Here is a 19,403-nt window from a genome sequence, read left to right on the forward strand (position 1 = left end):
GCATCATCCTCATCGGATCCATCGTGCCGAGGCCGCAGCCAAAGCTCCTGCTCAGCTCGTTCGAGGCGCAGGCCTTGGCAACGGCCACGCCTGTTTTTGTTTCTCGTGATCATGTCGGACCTGACACGATGCCCCGCGTCCGTCTATATAAGGATTCGGAGCACTGCCGCTCCATTCATTCACCGGCGCGAGAAAAAAAACCAACCTTGAGCTGTGCATGCAATGGCGTCGTCCCGACGGTCGTCGCTCTACGGCCTGCTGGTGCTGGCCCTCCTCTGCGGCGGCGCTCTGGCGGCTCCGCCGACGCGCTACCTCTCGGTCAGCCTCGACCGGGTGGTCGGCTCCCAGGCTCGAGCCCAGTGCTATGATCCCTCCTCGTTTTCAGGTATGGATATCGGGGTACTACACCTGTCGAAAAAACATGTCAAAAGAAAAGGTACGGTGTACTGCGGCCGGGTGTGAAAGTACCGTACAAACTGCCAATGCTTCGTTTCAAAAAGAAGTGTTACTGATTTTTCTAATCATGCATGCATTCACCATTTGCCTTTGCTTTGAGATTTGTGCTGTGTTTTCTGATTTTTGATACAATTTATCTTGTTTATAATATATTACAAGTTTTTTTTCTTCTCAAAGTGTATTGTGGTGTTTTATTGTGTACCAGCAAATCTGCTCCGAAACAAGGCACTCTTATTGGTGGTAAACAATGCAATATTATGATACACACTTTGAAACCAGAAAACTAATGAAACATTATGTAACACTATGAAATAAAACAAATTTGCTTGACCGCAGAAAAGAAGTTGTATCTTGAGTACGTGTGCCATATCTATGCAGCTATATATGTCCATCCACGGATCACAGCACGTATTATAATTTGCTGAACATGCCAACGTTTTAATATAGGCACATATAGGTTTTAGAATGTTCTAAAAATAAGAGACATTTACTTTTTCAAATGCATCTTTTACCGTTATTACAGAAAGAGCAATAGCAATACGTATATGTAACATGTGATATGTAAATGATTGACAGGCGAGACTTCTGGCAACAAGTTCACCATCCATCCATCTTGCGGCGCGGGCGAGCAAGCGGGGCGCAAGCGCGACATCCTCAGCCACGACAGAGCCCGGATGAGCACCATCCGCCAAAGGTCTTACCCTTCGGCCATGCCTCCCATGTATTTCCCGCCGACCCCCGCACCAGCCGCCGCCTTCCCTCCACTAGTTTTTCCACCAAGCCCCGCACCGCTTCCAGCATCAGCGAACCTGCCTCCTATCATCATCCCGGACCACCCGGGCACCTACTTCCCGCCAAGCCCCGCGCCAGGTTCAGCACCAGCAGATGGCATGCCTCCGATGTTACCAGCCGTCGCCTTCCCTCCTATGTTCTTCCCGCCAAACCCCGCACCATCAGAGGGGATGCCTCCTACCCCAGCCGTCGCTTTCCCTCCGATATACTTGCCGCCGGCCCTTGCACCAGCGGAGGGGCCATCCGTCACCATCCCGGACGTGCCGGGGACCAGCGGCTTCAACATAACGGAGTTCGTCGTCGTCGTTGGCTTAGGCACGCCGTCTCAACAATCCGCTCTGATGTTCGACACCGGCAGCGACCTGTCCTGGGTCCAGTGCCAGCCGTGCACGGGCCACTGTTACCAGCAAAACGACCCGCTCTACGACCCGACCAAGTCCTCCACCTACGACGTCGTGCATTGCGGTACGCCAGAGTGCTCGGCGGCCGGTGGCAAGTGCAATGGCACCACCTGTCTCTACAACATCAACTATGGTGACGGTTCATCCACATCTGGTGCGCTCTCACAGGAGACGCTGACGTTCTCCTCGTCGCGCAAGTTCTCCAGCTTCCCATTCGGATGCGGCACGACCAACCTGGGTGACTTTGGCAGCGTCGACGGGCTGCTTGGCCTTGGCCGTGGCCAGCTCTCGCTGGCCTCGCAGACGGCCTCCTCGTTCGACGGCACCTTCTCCTACTGCCTGCCTTCTCACAACATGACGAGGCCCGGGTTCCTCAGCATCGGCGCCTCCCCAGACACCGGCAAGGTCCAGTACACGGCGATGATCAAGAAGCCGCAGTACCCGTCCTTCTACTTCGTGGAGCTCGTGTCCATCGACATCGGTGGCTACGTCCTGCCGGTGCCGCCATCCGTGTTCACCAGCAAGGGCACCCTACTCGACTCCGGCACCACGTTCACGTACATCCCCGCGCAGGCCTACACCTTGCTCCGCGACCGGTTCAAGTTCACCATGAAGGGGTACAAGCCGGCGGCGCCCTTCCAAGACCTCGACACGTGCTATGACTTCTCTGGCCAAAGCGTGATCTTCCAACCAGGGATGTCCTTCAAGTTCAGTGATGGAGCCGTGTTCGATATCGACATCTTTGGGGTCATGATATACCCTTATGTAGACCACCCGGCCATCGGGTGCTTCGCGTTTGCGTCGAGTGATCCCACGGATCAGTTCTCCATCATCGGCAACACTCAGCAGCGTTCTGCTGAGGTGATCTACAACGTCGTAGCCGAGAAGATTGGTTTTGTTCCGCTGAGTTGCTGATTTCGTGGTAGAAAAGTGAGCAATGCATATCGCCACCCAATGTGCCCACTGGTGTCAGTATCTTGTACTTTGTTTTACATTTCCAACTATGAATAAAGGGGTTGAAGTGATGGGTGCTTTCTTTGCATATGGAAAACGTTTGCGTAAACCCGGCTGATTTGCGTAAACCCTAAATATTCCAAGAGCTGATCGTGTCTCACGCTTTTCATGAGCGTGTGTCTACTTCGTCTAATCGCAATTTAGGTATTTACTGAAAAGAATCATATTTAGGGAACTTAGTACCACTTTTTGGTTAGGGCATGAGGAACCACACCATCTTTGCACTTAACGGAGAGCAATGATTGTACGATTGCTCACGAAAACCGATAGGTAGGCCTCACTTGTCAGGCTGACATGGCGAATACTAAATACTTTTGACCAACTGATGTGCCAAATGAGACGTGACCCTACCTATCAATGACTAGATGGTCATCCTCTTCACATCTCTCTCTCTCTATGAGGCATTTCATCGAACAACTTTTGGGCGCTAATACTCTTCCTCTCGGTGGAGAGATGCGCAGCGGCAGCTCGTCCGCCTCTCCATGGGGTGCTGGCGGGTAGTTATTCTCGTAAGCATGGCTTCCCACACCACGTCATGCAGCAGTAGCTCCCGCACTACCGCGTCTTGCCTGCCATGAGCCAACTCCACGGTTCATCCGCTAGGAACGGAATGCCAGTAACTCCTCTCTCCACCTCATGCCGCTCAATTGTCGGGGGGCCGTCGTTCCACGCCATGAAGACATCGGCCTAGTGGAGTTCTCTGGCAAGGTTGAGAGCGAACGCAAACTCCCGGTGCGGGAGCTCTGCGGTGCAAGCCAATGCCTTCTCCTGCTTGCCGGTGAAGTGGACCTCTAGAGCCTTCATGTCCTAATCGCAGATAGGCGTGACTTCCAAGGCTTCGATGTCTGCCATGGCTCAATGCAACGCCCACTAACTGTCTTACTACCTTAAGACCAGAGCCCGGAGGGACGACGCTCCAAGGAGTGGATCCGGAGCATGGTCTTCCAGATCGAGCAGGTCCTGCACCCTCGCGTGCTGCCATCACTCCTCAGCCAGCCGCTTCCGCGTCCGCGTGGGATTTCTCTGCAGACGACTGTTGTTGTTCTAGGTCTGACAGTAGAATGGGGGGTAGGTATGGAGAGGCAAGATCCTAGCTATGGAGTAGTTGTGCATACGAGTGTTTAACGAGTTCAGGCCCTTCTCTGAGGAAGTAATAGCCCTACGTCTCGGAGCCCGGAGGCGGTCGACTGGTTTATGCGTATATGAGTTACAGGGGTGCGAACCCTTCTACCAATGGAGGGGGGTGGCTTATATAGAGGACGCCAGGACCCCAGCCAACCCACGTAGCAGAGGGTTAAAGTACATTAAGGCCGGGCGTTACTGGTAACGCCCTACATAAAGTGTCATCATGACCATTAAGACTACTTAATTACAGACCGTTTTGATGCATAGTAGATACTGAACTCCTGGTGGTCGAGTGAGTCTTCATGGTCGAGTGTCTTCTAGCCGGTCGAGTGGAGTCCCTCTTGGTCGACTGGAAGGTAGCTTTGTTTAAGGATGTCCTTGGGTATGGTATCCTAGATAGGTCCATGACCCTACCCTAGGTACATAACATCATCATTAGCCCCCGAATGGATCGAGGTTCGAGTGAGGAAGGAGTTGATGATTTTCTCTGACCTATTTCCCGTGCTTTGATTATGTCATATCTTGGATCGGCGATTTTTCTTTCGGTGTTGGCGTCAACTTTTACTTCAGTCGCCTTGATCCATTCTTGTCTTATGTCGAGTGAACTTTTTGAACTTTAGTGAACTTCCGAGCGACGGGTCGCAGGAAAGATATCGTCTGACAGATTGATCTGCTGTTAGCGGATTTTGCGGGATCCGAATTTTGGGAAGCGCGCGAAACGGGGCGGACCGCGGTACTCGGATGGGATAAGGCGTGGACGCCTCGATTCCCGCGCCGCCTTTTTCGCCACGTATCGTGCGTGCGCGACTGTTTCGGGATGTGACAGGACCGCCCGGACCCACTCGTCAGCCACTCGGAAGCGCCCTTATATAAAGCGCCGGGCGAGGGTTTTTTGAACAGTGCCTTCCCATTCTTCTCTCCACCCTCTTTGCCTCCGCCCACTGCGCCTGCTCTCGCCTCCGCCTATCCACTCCTCGCGTGCTTCGCTGGCGACAATGGTGAAGGAGAAGACGGCGACCTTAGAGTGCGCGAAGAAGGCGACGGCAACGGGGAAAGCGAAGGGGAGACCGTCCAGTCGGGGCGGATCTTCGTCAAGGTCCTGCCTGCCAAAAGGTTGGGTCCAAGGGGATTGGATCCGCTCGACCATCACCAAGACAGATCTCAATGACCTGGCCAATGAGGGACTAATCCCCCACGGGTCAGCAAGGCTTCTGGGGACCGAGTGTCAACCGCAGCCGCAGGAGGGTGAGTGCGTTCTCCTAGCCACTCATGTAGACCGTGGCTTTTCTCTGCCGCTGAGTGTTTTCTTCCGAGGGTTTCTGAATTTCTTTGGGGCGCAACTTCACCATTTCACCCCCAATTCTATCGCCTATCTTGCTGCCTTTGTGTCCATGTGCGAGAACTTCCTGGGTTGTCGACCACACTGGGGTCTCTTTAAGCACATATTCACCTGTCGCTCACAGACAGTGAAAAAGGCGAGTCCGGACGATGAGAGGACTAAGGTTATCCAGATGTGCGGTGGTCTTGGGATTCAGATGAGGAATAAGAGTACTTTCCCGGCCATGACCCTTCCTGAGTCGGTCAGAGGGTGGCAGTCGACTTGGTTCTACTGCCAAGACGAGTCGACGTCGGGGCAGTCGACTGGTCTCCCTCCGTTCTCCATGGACCGAGTGGACAAACCCTCTTCTCTGAAGGTGCTTCCTGAGGAGAAAGCTCAGGTGAATTGTTGATGGAGCGCGTAGTCCAACTTGTTAGGGACGGAGTGACGGGTATGGATCTTCTGGAGGTCTTCCTTAGACGGCGCATCCAACCGCTTCAGTACCGAGGCCACCCGATGTGGCTGTACTGTGGTACCGAAGACACCACTCGAGTCCATCCAGAAGCGGTCAACAACGCCACACTGGAGAGGTGGGTGGCAGACATCACAGGGAATAAGGACAACCCTCGAGGGGCTAGGAGGATCCCACCACTCGACTGTACCTATACACCGGACACGGTATGACCACTTATCTCCAATTGTAATCTTGCTGTATTCATTCTGCTTTGCTGCGAATTGGTCGATTGATCTTTGTTTTGTTTTGTTGTCTGATAGGCCACCACCGAGTTATACTCGATGCCCAATGGAGCGCAGACGCCGACTGAAGAGGAGGAAGGAAGTGGGGGCGAAAGCCCGGAGGAGTGGGATTCGGACACTGACGACGATGATGAGGGTGATGACTTTGATGAGGAGGAAGAGGAGGAGGAGGAGGAGGAAGTTGCACCTCCCCGCTCGGAAAGACGCTCGAAGCTTGTCCATGATCCTGCGACTGAGCGTGGTAAGGGGGTCGCAACCGCTACACAATCGACCAAGCGCCCTCGGACTACTTCTCCGGCGCCGACTGAGAAGGCTCCGAAGCAATCTCGAGTGGCACCGTCGAAACCTGCGAAGGTCTTGCCAAAGATGAAGATGGTGATCCCCACTATCTCAGGGTAATGGTAGTCTTGAGTTTTCCCCGTTTCATGAACTTGTTCTTGGTCGACTCATGGGCCAATCAACTGACTTCTGGAACTGCAGTGCTGCTACTTCTGATACTTCGGCCAGGGCTGAAGACCACGAGATGGAGGATGCTGTTACCTCAAAACCTGGTATGACTCTTGTGATGCCGTTTTCAGTCGATTGACTTATTGTCTCTAATTTTGATTCTTTCTGCAGCTTCATCTAACGTCGTTATCGATCTTCCCGATGATGACGACAAGGAACCACCAAGGCAGAGGAGGAGCAAGAAGGCATCTGCTGGCAAGGCGACTCAGGACGTGCCAGCACCCGAGACGTTGGTCGTGGAGGGAGACAATGTCACTCGGCCTACCATAACCTTTGCGGTGCCGCTGACGAGTGCTCGTCCTTCGTCATCGAGTGCTGCTCAACCCTCGCTTTTCTCAACCTACCCCGTTCCCGAAGACCAAGCTAGTGCTACTAAAGAAGCAATACGCTAAGCGGGGGTCATGATGGAGCAAGTGAAGGCAATACGAGAAGCCAGCCAGGCAGCCTATGACGCAAGTTCCGCTCTTCAGAGTAATGTTCAGGTCAGTCGGTCACTGCCTGTTCTGTTAGGATATGATATCTGAAAACTCTTCCTTCTGAAATTCTTAGAGTTTGTCCTACACCCACTGGGTGTGTCGATTGAAATTCCGGATTAGTGGGGGCACGCTGAGTGCACCCACTGGGTGTAGTCCCCAAGGCTATGGTCGACTACTGGCAGTCGACCATAGGCTTTATGTCTTAAGTTTTTTCCTTACTCGACTAGGTCGAATAGATTCATAGACCGGTGGGGGCACGCTGAGTGCACCCACTGGGTGTAGTCCCCGAGCCTGTGGTCGACTGCTGGCAGTCGACTATAGTCTGAAGAACATCTCCCGTTTTTTTTGTTGTTGGTCGACTGGTCGACTCTAGTGGGGGCACGCTGAGTGCACCCACTGGGTGTAGTCCCCGAGACTATGGTCGAATGTTTGTATTCGACCGTAGTCTTAGAAACGCTATGATTTTTCCTTACTCACTCGGAAGTGAATTGTCTTTGACATCTGTCGATTGGTTCTTCGTAGAAATCCTGTGACCTTGCGGCTCGTTATACTGAGTTGGAGAACAAACACATTCAGCTCGAGCTCGATCTGAAACTGGCCCAAGAGAACTTGACGAAGGCGAAGGAGGAAGCTAAAGGTATGCTTGGTGAGGCCTTTGACGACTGCCTTTGCCTCTCACTTGTTTCCGAATCTAATCTCACTGTAACTTTGCAGACAAAGTGAGGGATGCCCTGAAGAAGCAAGACCTTGACTTGGCTGAGATGCAAAAAACTGCTTTAGAGAAGACCAAGCTTGCAGATGAGAAGCTGGCTTCAGTGACCAAGCTTGAAGAAGAAAACACCAATCTGAAAGCTGCTCTTGATGCTGCCAACCAGGAGGTCAGTCGACTGAAAAGTGACAAGACCACCCTGAATGACAAGGCCAGTGAGTTGATGAGAAAGAAGAACGATCTGGAGGCTTATCTGGGTGGACTCGCCAAGAAGTTGTTCCTCATGCTTGAAGGTAATCTTTTGTATCAAACAAATATTTTAACTGTAACCTCCGACTGTTGTCTTGACTCGGTGGTTGTGCTTGCAGAATTTTGCCAGAACTTTGAAGAGGAGACTGGTCGACTGGAAGTAAACCTGGACCCCATCAACTCTCCCGTGAAAGATGAAGTCGCCATGAATGTGCTCCGGCTTGAATCTCGTGTTGCTGCTGTCATCGACTATCTCGCAAGGCTGAAAGTCGCAACTTCTCGCATCGACACAACACTCTGGCCAAGAGAGACACTCCAGAACGACCTCGAGTCTTTGATGACTCGACTGAACGAGGTCCCAAGTCGAGTGCAGGAGTGGAAGAAGTCTTCGGCCAGGTGCGGTGCGGATGTTGCTCTGTCTCTGGTCCGCGTTCACTGCAAGGATGCACGAGAGGACAAGCTGGTGGCTCTTAGGGTGGCTAACACCAAGAAGCACGATTTCAGATCTTTCATGGAGACCTTCATTGCTGCTGCCACTCGGATTGCAGATGGAATCGACCTGGACGAGTTTGTTGCACCTTCCAGCCCTCCACAGGAGGGGTAAAAAACTTCTGAGCTTGATACTTTAAATTTGCCTCGGTATGCCGAGTGAGTTTTGTAACCGACAAACCTTAACAGGCCTAGCGCCTGAGCACTTTCGGTTCCGTTAGGTGTTATCCGAACTTGGATTCAACGTTGAATATGTTTGCATTTGGTTTGAGGTGTCTTTTGCAGGTTAAAGCGAAGCGCTCATTGCAATCGACTTGTTCCCCAATACACTTAGGCGAGCACTGGGCTGCAGCTAAGCCCCCGAGTGAGAGGTTTGCTCTCCACTCGGTAGGATTTTCAAAAACTTAGGCGAGCACTGGGCTGCAGCTAAGCCCCCGAGTGGGAGGTCTGCTCTCCACTTGGTAGGATTTCAGATACTTAGGCGAGCACTGGGCTGCAGCTAAGCCCCCGAGTGGGAGGTCTGCTCTCCACTCGGCAGGATTTCAGATACTTAGGCGAGCACTGGGCTGCAGCTAAGCCCCCGAGTGGGAGGTCTGCTCTCCACTCGGTAGGATTTTTAGATACTTAGGCGAGCACTGGGCTGCAGCTAAGCCCCCGAGTGGGAGGTCTGCTCTCCACTCGTCAGGATTTCAGATACTTAGGCGAGCACTGGGCTGCAGCTAAGCCCCCGAGTGGGGGGTCTGCTCTCCACTCGGTAGGATTTCAGATACTTAGGCGAGCACTGGGCTGCAGCTAAGCTCCCGAGTGGGAGGTCTGCTCTCCACTCGGTAGGATTTTGTATTGGTGGTGTAGCTCGGAAGGAGAGGGTAACAGTCGACCTGCACCTCATCCTCCTTGCAAAGCACACGTTGTGTTTGTGGCGTAGCTCGGAAGGAGAGGGTAGCAGTCGACCAGCACCTCGTCCTCCTTGCAGAGCGCATGTTGTATTTGTGGCGTAGCTCGGAAGGAGAAGGTAGCAGTCGACATGCACCTCGTCCTCCTTGCAGAGCGCACGTTGTACTTGTGGCGTAGCTCGGAAGAAGAGGGTAGCAGTCGACCTGCACCTCGTCCTCCTTGTGAAGCGCACGTTGTATTTGTACTTAGGCGAGCGCAATGCTGCAGCTAAGCCCCCGAGTGGAAGGCTGGCTTACCACTCGGTAGGATTTTGTTTATCTTAGGCGAGTACTTGGACTGCAGCTAAGCCTCCGAGTGGAAGGCTGGCTTACCACTCGACAGGATTTTGTTTATCTTAGGCGAGTACTTGGACTGCAGCTAAGCCTCCGAGTGGAAGGCTGGCTTACCACTCGACAGGATTTTGTTTATCTTAGGCGAAACGGATTTCGTAGCTAAGCCTTCGTGTGGGAGACTGGCTCACCACTCGGTTAGGATTTTTTTACAGACTTGGGCGAATCGGATTCGCAGCCAAACTACCCACTGGGGGATTGTTTTGTGTGGACAAAAGAAATAACGATTACCGGGAAAATTATAAAGCTCTTGTCTTTGATAAATAAACTACAGAAGTACTTTTATTACAACTCATCCGAGTGAATACTTAAGTGTAAAAGGGGCGGAGAAGCTCCGCGTTCCAAGCTCGGGGCTCGTCGATCTGATGCTCGACATTGTAAAGACGGTATGCTCCATTGTGGAGAACCTTGGTGACGATGAAGGGACCTTCCCAAGAAGGAGCAAGCTTGTGTGGTTTCTGCTGATCCACTCGGAGAACTAAATCTCCTTCCTGGAAGGCTCGACTCTTCACGTTTTTGGCGTGGAAGCGACGCAAGTCTTGTTGGTAAATGGTCGATCTGATCAGAGCCATCTCCCTTTCTTCCTCTAAAAGGTCGACTGCATCCTGCCGCGCTTGTTCTGCTTCAGCTTCGGTGTAGAGCTCGACCCGGGGAGCATTGTGGAGAAGGTCACTCGGCAAGACTGCTTCAGCTCCGTAGACCAAGAAGAATGGAGTTCTTCCAGTCGACCGGTTGGGCGTGGTCCTTAACCCCCAAAGCACCGAGGGAAGTTCGTCGACCCATGCACCAGCCGCATGCTTAAGATCACGCATCAAACGGGGTTTCAACCCTTTGAGAATCAAACCGTTGGCTCGTTCTGCCTGTCCATTCGACTGTGGATGAGCGACTGAAGCATAGTCGACTCGTGTGCCTTGAGACGTGCAGAAAGCTCTGAACTCTTCGGAGTCGAAGTTTGACCCGTTGTCAGTGATGATGCTGTGCGGGACTCCATATCTGAATATCAATTCTCTGATGAAGCTGACAGCAGTACCGGCATCGAGGTTCTTGATGGGTTTAGCTTCGATCCACTTAGTGAACTTGTCGACTGCTACCAGCACATGGGTAAAACCGCTTCTGCCTGTTCTCAAAGGACCGACCATATCCAAACCCCATACTGCAAAGGGCCAGACGAGTGGTATAGTCTTCAAAGCTGACGCGGGCTTGTGTGACATATTGGAGTAAAATTGACATCCCTCGCACTTGTCGACTATCTCCTTCGCCATTTCATTCGCTCTTGGCCAATAAAATCCGGCTCGGTATGCTTTGGCCACGATGGTCCGAGAGGACGCATGATGGCCACAGGTCCCCGAGTGGATGTCATCAAGGATTATTCGACCTTCCTCCGGTGTTATGCATTTCTGACCAACTCCAGTCGCGCTTTCTCTGTACAACTGTCCCCTTATCACGGTAAAGGCCTTAGATCGACGGACGATCTGTCGAGCCTCTTCTTCGTCCTCCGGGAGTTCTTTCCTCAAGATATACGCGATATATGGTACTGTCCAATCGGGAGTGATCACTAAAACTTCCATGATCAGGTCGACCACTGCTGGGACTTCAACCTCAGTCGGATCCGTAACACTCTTAGGTTGCGGAGCTTCGTCGGTAAAAGGATCTTCTACGACTGACGGAGTGTGGATATGCTCCAAGAACACATCACTGGGGATGGCTTCTCTCTTGGATCCTATCTTCGCCAAATCATCAGCTGCTTGATTTTTCAGTCGGGGTATGTGGTGGAGCTCTAACCCTTCGAACTTCTTTTCGAGCTTCCTCACTGCATTGCAGTATCCAGTCATGGCTGGGCTTCTAACGTCCCACTCCTTCATCACCTGATTGACCACCAAATCTGAGTCGCCATAGACCATAAGGCGACGGACGCCGAGTGAAATGGCCATGCGCAACCCATACAAGAGTGCTTCATATTCTGCTTCATTGTTGGAGGAATCAAAGTGGATTTGGAGCACATATCTGAGTTTATCTCCTCGGGGGGAAACCAAAACAACCCCAGCACCAGAACCATTTAACATCTTAGATCCATCAAAGAACATGGTCCAATGCTCCGAGTGAACTTGAGTCGGCTGCTGTTGCTCAATCCACTCGGCAAGGAAATCTGCTATAGCCTGGGACTTAATGGCTTTCTTTGCCTCGAATTTGACATCAAGGGGAAGGAGTTCAATCGCCCATTTAGCCACTCGACCAGTTGCATCTCTGTTGTGCAGAATCTCTGACAATGGTGCGTCGCTGACGACTGTAATGTCATGATCAGAGAAATAATGAGCAACCTTCTTCATGGTCATGTAGATCCCATATACAAGCTTCTGATAATGAGGATATCTTTGCTTTGATGGGGTCAAAACTTCAGAGAGATAATACACTGGGCGCTGAACTTTGAAGGCTTTCCCTTCTTCTTCCCGCTCGACCGTAAGTACTGTACTGACGACTTGTCCTGTGGCTGCAATATAAAGCAACAGAGGCTCTTTGCTGATTGGAGCAGCAAGCACCGGCTGGGTGGAGAGCAGAGTTTTTAACTCGGCAAACGCTGCATCAGCTTCTGGAGTCCACTCGAACTTGTCTGCCTTCTTCATCAGTCGGTAAAGGGGCAATGCCTTTTCACCGAGGCGAGAGATGAATCGACTTAAAGCAGCCAAGCATCCAGTAAGCTTCTGGACGTCGTGCACACGCACAGGGCGTTTCATTCGGAGTATGGTGCCAACTTTTTCTGGGTTAGCATCGATTCCTCGTTCTGAAACGAGAAAACCGAGTAACTTTCCGCCAGGTACTCCGAATGTGCACTTCGATGGATTGAGCTTGATATCATACCTTCTGAGATTGGCAAATGTTTCAGCTAGGTCAGTCAATAGGTCGGAACCCTTTCGCGACTTGACCACGATATCATCCATGTACGCTTCCACATTCCGACTGATTTGAGTGAGTAAACACTTTTGAATCATTCTCATGAACGTGGCTCCGGCATTCTTGAGGCCGAATGGCATGGTGATATAGCAGAAGCACCCGAATGGAGTGATGAAAGCTGTTTTGATTTCGTCAGGTCCATACAGACGGATCTGATGATACCCGGAATAAGCGTCTAAAAAAGACAATCTCTCGCACCCTGCGGTCGAGTCGACAATTTGGTCGATGCGAGGGAGAGGAAAATGATCTTTCGGGCAGGCCCGATTGATATGTTTGAAATCAATGCACATGCGAAGTGAGTTGTCCTTCTTGGGAACCATGACGACATTGGCGAGCCACTCGGAGTGGTATATCTCTCGGATAAACTCTGCTGCAAGGAGTCGAGCCACCTCCTCGCCAATGGCTTTTTTCTTCTGAACGGCGGACCGTCGAAGATGTTCTTTAACAGGTTTCGCTTTTGAGTCGACTCTAAGGCGATGCTCAGCCAGCCCCCTGGGAACACCCGGCATGTCAGCTGGCTTCCATGCAAAGATGTCCCAGTTCTCACGGAGGAACTGGATGAGCGCTTCTTCCTATTTAGAGTCGAGTGTTGTGGAAATATGGGTCGGAGCTGCATTGGGGTCAGTCGGGTGGATATGAACTGGCTTCGTCTCCCCAGACGACTGAAATGCTGACTCTGTGGCGGGCTTCTTGGCCCGCAGCAAATCACTCGGATCTGCATTCTTCTTGTATTCCTCCAGCTCTACCACTGTTATCTGGTCATCCGCAATCTTTGAGCCTTTCTGGAAACACTCTTCTGCCTTCTTCCGGCTGCCAGTGATAGTGATCACGCCTTTGGGGCCAGGCATCTTTAATTTGAGGTACACATAACATGGTCGAGCCATGAAGCGGGCATAGGCTGGTCTTCCCAAAATAGCGTGGTAGGCGCTTCGGAAATCCACGACTTCAAATGTCAGCTTCTCTTTGCGGAAATGCTTCGAGTCGCCGAACACTACATCCAGAGCTATTTGGCCGAGTGACTCAGCCTTCTTTCCAGGGATGACTCCGTGAAAACTCATGTTGCTGGAACTGAGCCTGGACATCGGAATGCCCATTCCCTTGAGCGTCTCTGCATACAGTATATTCAATCCACTGCCGCCATCCATCAGTACCTTCGTCAGTCGAGTGCCTTCGACGACTGGGTCGACCACCAGCGCTTGCCTCCCAGGGGTGGCAATGTGAGTAGGGTGATCAGACTGGTCGAAAGTGATGGGAGTTTGCGACCATCTCAGATAGCTTGGTGTCGCCGGGGCGACCATATTGACCTCACGGTTGATCACTTTCAGTCGACTTTTGCTCTCTACATCAGCAAAAATCATCAGAGTGGAGTTGACATGAGGGTACTCTCCATCACTGTCCTCCTTGTCCTCGGCCTTGTCCGACTCCTTCTCTTTGTCCTTCGGCTGTTTTCCTTGAAACTGCTGGATTAAGAGCCGGCACTGGCGAGTGGTATGCTTTGGGTAGATGAAGTTACCCTCTTCGTCTTTCTTCGTGTGGATATGACACGGTAGATCCATCACGTCATTACCTTCCTTATCTTTTACCTTCTTGGGGTTCCAAGATCCTTTGGGCTTCCCTTTGAATTTGCCCTGAGTCACGGCCAGAGCCTCTCCAGGAGCAGCTGGCTCGGCCTTCCGCTTCTGCTTCCGACTGGAGTTTCCTTTCTCCGACTGACTCGGCTTGTACTTGCCACTCCGGAGTCGGTCCTCTTCTTCGCCATTGGCGTACTTGGTGGCTATTTCCATCATCCGACTCAGGGTCATATCTCCAGTTCGACCAAACTTCAGGCTCAACTCTCTGTTCTTGACACCATCCTTGAAGGCGCAGACCGCTTGATGGTCTGACACATTCTCTACAGTATGATGCAAAGTGATCCATCTCTGGATGTAATCTCTCAGTGTTTCACTCGACTTTTGTACGCAAACTTGCAGCTCTGTCAATCCGGCCGGTCGCTTGCAAGTTCCCTCGAACGTCCTGACGAACACTCGGGAAAGATCTTCCCAGGTGTAAATGCTGCTAGGAGCTAACTGATTCAACCACGCCCTGGCCGAACCCTCTAGCATAAGTGGCAAATGCTTCATGGCCACCTCATCATTACCGCCACCAATCTGAACAGCCACTCGGTAGTCTTCAAGCCAAGTTTCAGGCTTAGACTCTCCGGTGAACTTACTCACTCCAGTCGCCAACCTGAAGTTGGGGGGTATCACTGCGGCTCTGATGGCTCTGCTAAAGCATTCTGGACCTGAAACATGGACTCGGCTGCTTGTGGGCACATCTCTGTCATGGCCACCTCTATGAGCTCTGTTCCGGTCGACCAAACCTTGCACGATGATGGATCTCGCGTCAAAGCCCGGCTCTCTGGGGTCGACTGGAGCTCTCCGCCCAACACTGAGCTGGCGTCTGTCATCTTGCTGCCGATGGGCGTTAGACCCACTTCTCGGGGAGGAGTGGGCACTCGACGCCTGTCATCACGATCAAATCGATCATCATAGTGGTCCCGCCGGCCTTCACGTCCCACGCGCCTCGGAGGCGACCTTGGACTGTGAGCCGACTGAACAGTATTCGCAGCGACAGATCGACTGTGAATCCTGTTGCGCGACTGTGACACAACTGAATTCTGATCTCCTGCCGCCCGGAGCAAATCTCTGATCTGCATCAAGCCTCTTCCAGCCTCCGACTGAGAGGGCTAAATTGACTCCGCTATACGGGCTGCAGCTGCCAAATTCTGAATCGGGGTTCGATATACCTGAGTCGATTGCGGAAAGAGCTGACGTCGGCTGGAGTCGGGAACTCGTTGACGCGCACGCTCATCGAGTGCTCGCTAGAGGTTCTCCAGTCGAGTGCGTTCAGCCAAATTGGCCAAACGCGCCTCTTCCAGGGCACGAGCCTCGGGAGTTTCTCCTGCAATGGGAGTATGCAGGGCATCCATATTTCCGGCGGCGAAGTTCTTCCCTCTGCTGAGAAGTGAGTGGCTCGGGCTGATACTCTTCGTGGGCCTGAGCGGGGTCGCCCCCGTCGTCCATCCCGTCATTGCAGGGGAAACCGGGAGAACTACGAGGCCCGTTGACCATCAGGACCTCCGCCGCTGGATCACTGCTATCGCACTCGGATGCAGTCTCTACGGAGCCAGTCGAACATGCCGTAGAGAGATTCGTTGGGCTCAATTGCCGCGAGTTGGGTGGTGGCCGATTGGCGAGCCACTACGTGTCTCACCCATCGCTGGAGCCTCGACCGACCGGAGCGCTTGCGTTGGCGGGAGACAGGGAGGGAAGACAGCGCAGGAGTCGACCGGTATGGGGTCGACGGCTGCCGCAGCAGGACACCGCGGACACATGCCCGAAAGTGCGTCGCCCCGCGGACGGGGAGCGCGTCGATGTCGAGTGGTGCCTTCTGGAGCCAAGCGGAGTCGTCGGCGATGAAAGCAAGCGTACCGAGACGTATCTCGCGGCCCTCGACCAGAGCTCCGCCAGAAACCATGATGAAGGCAATCGGACAAATTGCAACTTCTCCAAAAAGTCGCTAAGACACCTGCCCCACGGTGGGCGCCAACTATCGTGGTTCTAAGTCTGACAATAGAATGGGGGGTAGGTATGGAGAGGCAAGATCCTAGCTATGGAGTAGTTGTGCACACGAGTGTTTAACGAGTTCAGGCCCTTCTCTGAGGAAGTAATAGCCCTACGTCTCGGAGCCCGGAGGCGGTCGACTGGTTTATGCGTATATGAGTTACAGGGGTGCGAACCCTTCTACCAGTGGAGGTGGTGGCTTATATAGAGGACGCCAGGACCCCAGCCAACCCACGTAGTAGAGGGTTAAAGTACAATAAGGCCGGGCATTACTGGTAACGCCCTACATAAAGTGTCATCATGACCATTAAGACTACTTAATTACAGACCGTTTTGATGCAGAGTAGATCCTGAACTCCTGGTGGTCGAGTGAGTCTTCATGGTTGAGTGTCTTCTAGCCGGTCGAGTGGAGTCCCTCTTGGTCGACTGGAAGGTAGCTTCGTTTAAGGATGTCCTTGGGTATGGTATCCTAGATAGGTCCATGACCCTACCCTAGATACATAACATCATCAACGACTCCTCCACTCAGCTCCACCATCGCAGAACTTAAGCTCCAGCACATCGCCGACACCCGGACACGGCTTGCTTGATAAAATGCCATGAAGAAACAGAGGAAGATGTAAAAATAAACCTAGGAAGAATATAAACACCGAGTCATTGACAGAATGAGAGGTTGGACCCATCTCCGCCTCAGCAAAATGTACATGTAGACAAGCCATGTCAGCCCGACAAGTGGGCCCAACCTGTCGGTTTTCCTATTTTCGCGAGCAAATCTGACAATCAATACTCTTCGTCAGTCGTTACGCGCAATTCCTCGTGCGCTGGTTGAAAAGTAGTATTGAGTTGTTACTCTAGCCCTAAATGCGATAGTTTTTTGTAAGGATTCCTTTTCGTAAATACCCCACGGTGATACAATGTTTTCTCAGGCTTGTTTTCCTCTGCACGTGCATGGTCCCCTTAAGCCATAGCTGATTCTTTCTTCTTCTTTTCTGCGGGAATCCATAGCTGATTCCAGTCCACACTTTTCTTTGTTCACAGCTAAGTGTTGATTGCATGTAGTATTTTTTTTCCAAAACAAGGGCAAAAGCTTTGTCATTTTTCATTAAAAAGTAAAAGCGAGTTATCTACGACATCTTATAGCGATTTCATCTTGCCAGAGGTTGGATCGTGCTTACCAATAGTCCAGATCGCATGGTCGTTCGTCCCATAGTTCACTTTTGACGTTTTTTTTCCTTTTCTGAAAATCCTAGGTGCCGCATAGTCGGGGATTCGCACACAGAGCTAAACAAGATGGGCCGACCCACTTTTGGTTTTTTACTGTTTTTCTTTTCTCTTTTGTTTTTATTTCTTTTCTTTCCCTTTTTGTTTTCTTTTTACTTTTTATTTTTCATGATTTTTAAACTATTTGCATTTTTTAAATGTTGATGTTTTTTATATATTTTAGTTTTCACAAATTGTTTTCTTTAAGTTGCCGTTTACAAACTTCAAAAATGTTGCCGTTTCCAAATTAATTTCTTTTCCTACATAAGTTCCGTTGTATAAATACCATGTTTAATTCTCTAAGATTGTGTCATATATACTATATTTCTGAACGCGAGCAGTAACAATACACAAATTAAGATACACCACCTGGTTCCAATTCTCAACAGAAATTTGTTCCACGGCATCCGCTACTAGCTTCTCTAGTTGAGGACGTAGCATTTCTTCCTTATGTCTCCGTCACCGCCGGTAAGCACGCCGACGTTGCCCATCTTGATCATGGACTCGCTGAAATCCCTGAAGAACGCGTCGTCGAATTTACCGGTAGCGACGCGCCGGACGTATTCCTCGGTGGTGGCGTCAGTGAGCAGAGCAGCGTCGGAGCGGAAGAGTCCCCTGCGCTTGGCGACGTGGCGGTAGTAGCTGATGTCGAAGGTCCTGTAGCTGCCGGGATCCATCTCCGACAACATCCTCTTGTCGTCAACGCTCTTGCACTTCAGCCTCAGCTTGTCGGCGTACTCGCTGTCCAGCGACGGGTCGACGAGGCCGTTGCCGGTGCTGTTGTAGAGCCGGTCGGCGAACGACGGGCAGTGCGCCGTGCCGAGCGTGTGCGCGCCGGAGAGGACGACGAGGTCCTTGAGGCCGAGCCCCTTGGAGGCGAAGATCCGGGTGAGCAGAGGGACGTCGCCGAAGGAAGGAGGCAGCTCGTCGCTCGCCTCGGTGGCACTGGACATGCTGCCGTCTCTCCTGCCAAGCGCCACGGGCCAGGATGGGCCCTTGGCCAGGACGACGGCGTCGCGGGCCATGAGCGTGAGCACGTCGGCGCAGGACACAACGCCCGGGCATGCGGCCTCGAGTTTGGCCTTCACCCGCTCCACGGAGCCAAACCCTCGCAGGCTCTTGTTGGGCTTGGCGTCCCTCTCTGCCAGGTTGCCCTTGGCGGAGTCCAGCAGCACAGACGCGTCACAGCCCTGCATTTTGCGTTGCGTTTGCGTGCATCATCCATCAGTACACGGACATGCATACTTCTGCAAGTGCACAAATACTGGAGATGATCAATGGAACGCAGATTGTTGAGAGATGTGCTTACCCTGACAAAGCAGTCGTGGAAATGAAGCCGGAGGAGCGGGCCGGCGAGGCTGGGCGCGGCGGAGATGATCTTCACCATCTCCTCGCGGACTATCGCCTCCACGTCCGGGCATGACTTGCGGTAGTATCCGATCTCCAGCTGGGCCACGGCCGAGCTCGCGGCGAGAACCAGCAGGGATAGAGGGATCAGGAAAGACCCCATCGCCATGAAGCTTCAGAAGCAAGGATGTCTTGCTACTGGATTGTTAAGTGATCTGCGTAAGATCGATGAAACGTGGGTGGATTGATATGTCCTTGCAGTTCCCGGTATTTATAGATGTGTCAGGAGGGCCGCTGATTACGTAGTAGACGTACTTGGGTGGATATGTATCTGTGCGACGGACACCCTGTTTCTGCGTATACACGCATGTGCTAACTTCCACGGTTCCACCTCAATTAGCTACCACCAGCTATGTACATGGTTAAGAAATACACACAGAATTATGCAACGAAGCATTGACGCGAAACAAATTAGACACCGGCCAGTTCGTGACCGCGTCCATCACAGGATGACTTGTACCTATGTCATCTTGCACGAGCTTAGCTAGCTTCAGCGGACGGGAAGGCATGCAATTATCCTCGACATGAAAAAGGAACATCGGAGTACAGTAATAGACGAAGGGAATAAAACTCCATGTGCCTGGCCAATGATTTGGGCAGTTCGTCGCCA

The 19,403-nt window shown here is 52.1% G+C and overlaps 2 protein-coding genes across 2 annotated transcripts; one reads left to right on the plus strand and one right to left on the minus strand.

Moving 5' to 3' along the window:
* The first annotated feature begins 222 nt into the window (after nucleotides 1–222).
* Nucleotides 223–2,564, plus strand: LOC123161054 (aspartyl protease family protein At5g10770-like). The gene is made up of 4 exons (XM_044578907.1): nucleotides 223–385; nucleotides 1,033–1,189; nucleotides 1,265–1,703; nucleotides 1,818–2,564. Exons 1-4 carry the CDS (start codon nucleotides 223–225, stop codon nucleotides 2,562–2,564), a joined length of 1,506 nt encoding a protein of 501 aa, XP_044434842.1.
* A 15,195-nt stretch (nucleotides 2,565–17,759) lies between these two features.
* Nucleotides 17,760–18,962, minus strand: LOC123161259 (peroxidase 1). The gene is made up of 2 exons (XM_044579113.1): nucleotides 18,696–18,962; nucleotides 17,760–18,576 (listed from the first exon to the last, which is right to left on the minus strand). The coding sequence occupies exons 1-2, from the start codon at nucleotides 18,900–18,902 to the stop codon at nucleotides 17,809–17,811; spliced, it is 975 nt and encodes a 324-aa protein (XP_044435048.1). The 5' UTR covers nucleotides 18,903–18,962; the 3' UTR covers nucleotides 17,760–17,808.
* Between the last annotated feature and the right edge of the window lie 441 nt (nucleotides 18,963–19,403).

The sequence above is a fragment of the Triticum aestivum genome, chromosome 7B (assembly GCF_018294505.1).
Source record: "Triticum aestivum cultivar Chinese Spring chromosome 7B, IWGSC CS RefSeq v2.1, whole genome shotgun sequence".
In the NCBI taxonomy this organism is placed as follows: Eukaryota; Viridiplantae; Streptophyta; class Magnoliopsida; order Poales; family Poaceae; genus Triticum; species Triticum aestivum.

Bases quoted from the DNA above. Each gene is read 5' to 3' on its own strand.
- LOC123161259 (XM_044579113.1), bottom strand. From the start codon at position 18,902: ATGGCGATGGGGTCTTTCCTGATCCCTCTATCCCTGCTGGTTCTCGCC. The intron at 18,577-18,695 runs GTAAGCACATCT...CGCAAAATGCAG, and splicing joins TCCACGACTGCTTTGTCAGG to GGCTGTGACGCGTCTGTGCT.
- LOC123161054 (XM_044578907.1), top strand. From the start codon at position 223: ATGGCGTCGTCCCGACGGTCGTCGCTCTACGGCCTGCTGGTGCTGGCC. The intron at 1,190-1,264 runs GACCCCCGCACC...AGCATCAGCGAA, and splicing joins CCTCCCATGTATTTCCCGCC to CCTGCCTCCTATCATCATCC. The intron at 1,704-1,817 runs GTGCATTGCGGT...GCGCTCTCACAG, and splicing joins AGTCCTCCACCTACGACGTC to GAGACGCTGACGTTCTCCTC.